This window comes from Limulus polyphemus, unplaced genomic scaffold (genome assembly GCF_000517525.1).
Source record: "Limulus polyphemus unplaced genomic scaffold, Limulus_polyphemus-2.1.2 Scaffold247, whole genome shotgun sequence".
NCBI classification, from domain to species: Eukaryota; Metazoa; Arthropoda; class Merostomata; order Xiphosura; family Limulidae; genus Limulus; species Limulus polyphemus.
The window spans coordinates 538,336-544,227 of record NW_013665857.1 but is presented as its reverse complement, the minus strand read 5'-3'; the positions used below and the strand labels follow the sequence as shown (position 1 = coordinate 544,227).

The 5,892-nt window shown below is 32.7% G+C and overlaps 1 protein-coding gene across 1 annotated transcript; it reads left to right on the top strand.

Annotated features, from left to right (window-relative positions):
* Positions 1-3,069: 3,069 nt before the first annotated feature.
* Positions 3,070-4,943, top strand: LOC106478758 (transcription factor SOX-14-like). Its single transcript, XM_013939321.2, has one exon. It carries the CDS (start codon positions 3,150-3,152, stop codon positions 3,969-3,971), a length of 822 nt encoding a protein of 273 aa, XP_013794775.1. The 5' UTR covers positions 3,070-3,149; the 3' UTR covers positions 3,972-4,943.
* Positions 4,944-5,892: the final 949 nt, after the last annotated feature.

Sequence of the window (5,892 nt, the reverse complement as noted above, 5' to 3'; positions counted from 1 at the left end):
TTAGTTGTTCAGAATTTAGCATGAAAAACACACACACACACTCACAGACAACAACAATATATAACATCTCTTTACTTTTTCCTCATACTTAAATAAAGCAGAAAAGTATAAGTAGATAAATCTAAGAGATATCCTCAAATCAATAATGCAAATAAAATTACTGAAATGGTTCATTTCATTACAATATAGCAAATGTTTAATATTACAAATAATCAGTTTTACAACGCTTAGATTACAGTTAAGTCAGAATGTTTCGTAAAAAAACATTACAAATTACACGCATTAAGCAACTTGAATGAATAGTTCAGTGTTAGATAAAGCAATAAAAAACTCAGTTGTTGATAACAGTGCAGGAACTGATAAGATAGAATCTGACAATCTCTCTGTTCAGTGAACTAGCCGACTGGTTTGAAGTCTAACTTCTGTAAAACATGAAAGAATGATATATATTTTAAACTTTAAAATTTCCAGTACCTTTAAGTTATTTTTATAAAAACGACGCCGTTGACAAAGCTTTGTACTGCCAGTTACGGTTTGTGTTTTAGTGGAAAGCTCCTGAAGAAGCTGTAATGCGAAGCGTTGAGTGTCCAATTAAAGAAAAATAACAAATTTTGGTGTTTTAATGTCGTTTATTTCTAGTATTAAAATGTATTTTATACATCAATGTGTACTAAAGAAATATTCTACGTAGTTTGCTCTCAACACGTTAAGAACAAACCACTTCTGCGCATAACCGAGACTTGATAAACGCCGTGCATTTTTTTTTCTATTTTATAACTCTAAAAATCTTATATTTGTAAACCCAAGTGCAAAGTTATTATTATCTAATAGCAAGTTATACAAACCAATTATTTTAAGGCCTTTTTCTCAGACTTATGTATTCACCTGCCAAAGATAAAAGAAAAAACAGACAATGAGATTTCAAGTAATCCGAGTTGTCAGTTTTTACCATCCTAGACCACGTGTACTATCAAACTCGAAAAGGTTGGTCCTATTGTGGCGGAAGACAGTTCCCGCTATCTACAAAAAAACACAGAACTTTCATCGAAAAATAAAATCTCTAGTGACTATTGTGTTACTACGATGCCGCTAAGGCAGATAACAATGTTTCTCACTTATGAATTGTCTTTTCGGGTCGTTAGGCCTAACTCTTATTCAAACATAATATACTCGACCACTCAACTTTCCTGTACTGTCGCAACAAAGCTTATGTGGACTCTGTTGCTGTCTATTGTTCACACGTGGAAGTGTATCTTTTGTGTTATGTTCAGCGCAGACAAATATGCCAATGTTAGTGACTTATGTTACCCAGAGATGCATACATTCAATATTCCTGACTTTACAACTGATATTCTAAGCCTTTATACGCTGATTATTTTTGAATTTGCCTCACCATGACTATTATTTTTATGAAAGGCACAAACTAATCCTGTTGTATCTACCTCATTATAAAGTTTTTATTATTTTATTATTATTACCATGTTCTTCAAGTTGTGTCTGTGAAGCGTAATTTTTGATAGTTTTTATATCTTTTTCCTACTCTGAAGTTATTTCATACGAGCATGTTATTAAATATAAAACTTGATGTTTCACTAATGCCTATCTTAAAAAATGCTTCTACTGTATATCTTGGTAGAATATTCATTATTAACTTTCTTATCATAGACTTCAAAGTTTGTTATAACATTTAATTGTAAGATAAAAAATGTTTAACATAACAAGATCGTCAGTTTTATTGCATTTAGATTAGTTATATCAGAATGTTTCATAACAAACAATAAATCATCACAAATTACACACACTAAGTGACGTTTATTAAGTCTATATAAAAACATGCCTATGGTATATCGTACAAATAATATGTAGAAAAACAATATCAGGTTATTCTTAATGTTACGCCTCCAGTCGTTAGTTAATTTTCCGTAAATTCGTTCCGACGAAACTTTAGCGACACAATTCCTTTCTTAAATAAAACTGGTTTATTCTTTCCGAATACAACTTTATGATACACTTAATTTCAACAGTCGCTCTGTAACAAACGCTATAATTCTCACGTGCTTAACAATATTCTCTCTGACTGCAGTTCAATTACTCATTACCTCTGTTCCGTCACGTTGTGAACGTCTTATATATACAAGACTAACACATATCTAGTAAATGCTAGGGCATTCTTGAAGGAACAGGATATTTCTAGAAAGAGGTGGCGTGATACTAGTCACGTGACCTCGCTGACGCAACATTAAGAATTCAGGAGCTGTGATAGTAAATAGCCAACAAGTCTTCTCAAGCACATACAAACTATAGCAGCAGATACAGGAACGTGGATTTGAAATATGTGGATAAATTAACATGAAAATATTGGAATGAGCGAATATAAAGCAGCAAACATTCAACATTTTTCTAATATTCGGTTAAACAATAACCATCTTCAGACAGAGAATGTTCCAATTACGACATCAACAGTAACACTGATCAGAATTCAACCCTGGACGTATCCACAAAGTTTATTTTGTTCTCAGTATTTTATCATTTTAAGCACTCACTTTTACATGACTTTAACATTTCACCTACCGACAAGATTTCTATTTTCTGGGGAATGATTCCAATAAAAAAAAATGCTTAAAACAGAAGCATTCAAAATTAATAATTTATTGAAAAAATTTAATATATTTTTTCTAGTTAATGTAAAGACTATGTATAAACTTTATATTTTATTTTGTAAGAAACTAGTGCACGAATATACAATTAAAATTCAATTATTTTCGCCTGTTTTTTTTTTAATTAGATACTATAAATCAAGACAAAAACAGTTTTGGTCCATTGTTTGATAAGAGCCAATCAATGTAAGGTAGGCGGAGCTTCTATTGTGAATGTTAGCATTACTGGATGTATGCTTCTCCAATCATAAACAATGTAAGTTTGTCGCGTAATCTATACACGGATCAAAGTCAGATATAGATACGCCAAAGTTATCTGCCATAACGGTTAGAATTACGCGTCCCATAACAGCGGTTAACATAATTACTGCTTACTTTACGCTGCAGTTTAAAAAAAAACAACAACAACAAAGAAATAAGAATCAACTAAAGTTTAATATTTCGGTGTTTTTTTTTTCGTCAAAGCTCTGTAAAGATTTACGTCTTTCAAACATGGCCAAAAGTGATCACGAACATGTAAAACGGCCGATGAACGCGTTCATGGTATGGTCACGTGGTCAGCGGAGAAAGATGGCCCAAGAGAACCCAAAAATGCATAACTCGGAAATCAGTAAGCGACTGGGCGCGGATTGGAAACAATTATCAGACGCTGAGAAACGACCCTTCATTGACGAAGCTAAGCGACTGCGAACGCTTCACATGAAGGAATATCCGGACTATAAGTACAGGCCGCGGCGAAAACCGAAGGTTCCAATGAAAAAAGATTCTTCTTTCATCCCTGTGACGTCATGTTTCACTTTCTCCCCGGCTTTTGAATCCCTACGGGGTTTTACGCTACCTACTGCTCAGTCTACATTTAGTTTACCTTTCCCCCCTGTTATAGAGAGTGAAAAACCCACAACAGTAAGAACATTTCCGCTGGACGTTCATCTATCTTCCAGTCCCGTTGTCTCTCCACATTTCACCAACCTTTATGGCACCAACGTTAATTTTCCAAAACTCCGAACCGATTCAACTAACTCTTTATTCTCTACCACATCATGCAGCCTCATGAGCTACACGTCATCACCGGCGTCCCCTCTCTACAGTGCGGCAGCAACTGAAAGCTTTCACCGCAGCTCGCTTGCCCTAATGCCTTGTGGATGTGGTCCTACTTGTTTACCTGCATTGAGTGCAGTTCCTTCAACAAGCAACATCACAACTCTGAAGGAAGGCTTTTGTTTTCCATACGCGCGCTTTTTAATGAAACCCGAAGGCAGTTTAACCAAATATTTTAATCCTCCAGCAATAATAAGTGGAGCTTCAAGAAGTTAGGCATAGCAACTTTGAATATGACTTATTTAACTGCATTACTTTGTTTTAAAAAAATGAAGAAGAAATGACAACTGTCTTCATTTCTAGTCATTACCGATGCCATATTTCAAATAGTAACAATAGACAATAATCATAAGAAAAAATCAGACAAGATGACAAAACAGCAATGTGCTAATTGAATGATGTAAGTTTGATACCGTCTACTCCTAAGCAAAACAGTTAAAAAAAAAGTCCAGGTGTTGTTTACAAATTAAATTATATCATTTTCTGTGGCATCCAATATCCTATTAAGAATGATATTTTTTATTTGTATACAAATCGAACGTCATATTTGCTAATCAGCTGTTTTGTACTAAACAACAAATACAGCAGTAATCTGCGTCATTGGCTAAATATTAAAACAAGCAAAGAACAATTTGAATTAATGCATAAAATCTTTTTTTATTTTCCTAATAGTTTGTATGTTTTTTTTTATATATGTTATTGTGCTGGCTCCTAAGTTCTCTTGTGCGTGTATGTATGTATGTTTATAACAGTCGTCTTAATGGCGATTAAAGAAAATAATAGGTAAGAGTGCAATTAATTTGGTTGTAGTTTAGCTTTACCCCTTGTGACTAAGTTTTATTGTTAGACATAAGCACAAAATTCCATGGAGGAAATGTGGGGAGCTACGTGATTTTTCGGGTTCTAATTTTTGCTCAGTGCATACAATGTATGTGCTTTAACGTTCTATGAGTTCTGAATATAAAGTTGTATAATTAAATAATTTTTCTAATTTTATTAATTATCAAACCCCGGTAAATTAGCGCAAATCTGGTTATGTCTAACACGTCAGTTTAATTGGAGTCCGCTTACTTAATGAAAGGCTAGTTTTGAAAGGAAATCAATTACAAATTGAAGTGATTTAATTTCCATTTTCGATTATATAATAACTGTAAACCTTTTTTTTTAAGTTTAGTATTTAACATACTTTTGTACATGGTTAACTTTCTCATTTTTTGCAGATAGATCAGTTTATAGTTAAACGACTTTTAACTCCTTGAGAGTTAATTATAAACATTTTGTACTCTTATTCTATTCACTGCTCGACAATGCACGAAACCTCAATATTTGTGCAGCTAAGGTGAGAATTTACATTTATTTTATTTAAATAAGTATTTCCCCTGGTGATGGTTTTAAAGCTTACCTTGCACGATTATTACCTTAGATCATAGTACAATCACCTTGTCCGATGATATGGTTTATATCTTTGTCACTTTTTATTCCATGATTTAACTTGTTTATATAATAATAACTTCATGCAATGACTTAACTAATGTATATCACAGTGATTTTATATCGTGATTTAACTAGTTTATACAATGTTGCTTCATATAAGTAATTAAACTTGTTGATATAATTGTCACTTTATATTATTATTTAAATGGTTGTTATCATTGTCATTTTTTTTCAACTGTGATTTAACTAATTTATATCACAGTCTCTGTATGTTACGATTCAATTAGTTTATGCTATTATCACTTAATATCATGATTTAATTCTATTTCGTAATTCTTGCTTTATTAAAATATTCCAGCAGGTTGTGCCATGAACTTTAATAAGTTGTTTTGTTTTCGTACCGAAACTTAAGATGATTTAACAAAGTCACGACATATCTCTGTAAATTTATGAGGATTTTGTCATATCGTCTTTATCTATTAGACTGTTATATCGTAACTATTCTGTGGGATTTCGTGACCGCATCTTGTATCATAGTACCTTGGTATTTTACGACAATGTCCGTATTTTATAAGGATATCTATGTATAGTTTTAAAATATACAAACGCAACCAGAAATGTTACCTATTATAGATCCTGGCGACATAAACACTATTTGTCGGAAATGACATACCTGGTGAAGAACTGTGTTACTTGTGATGTC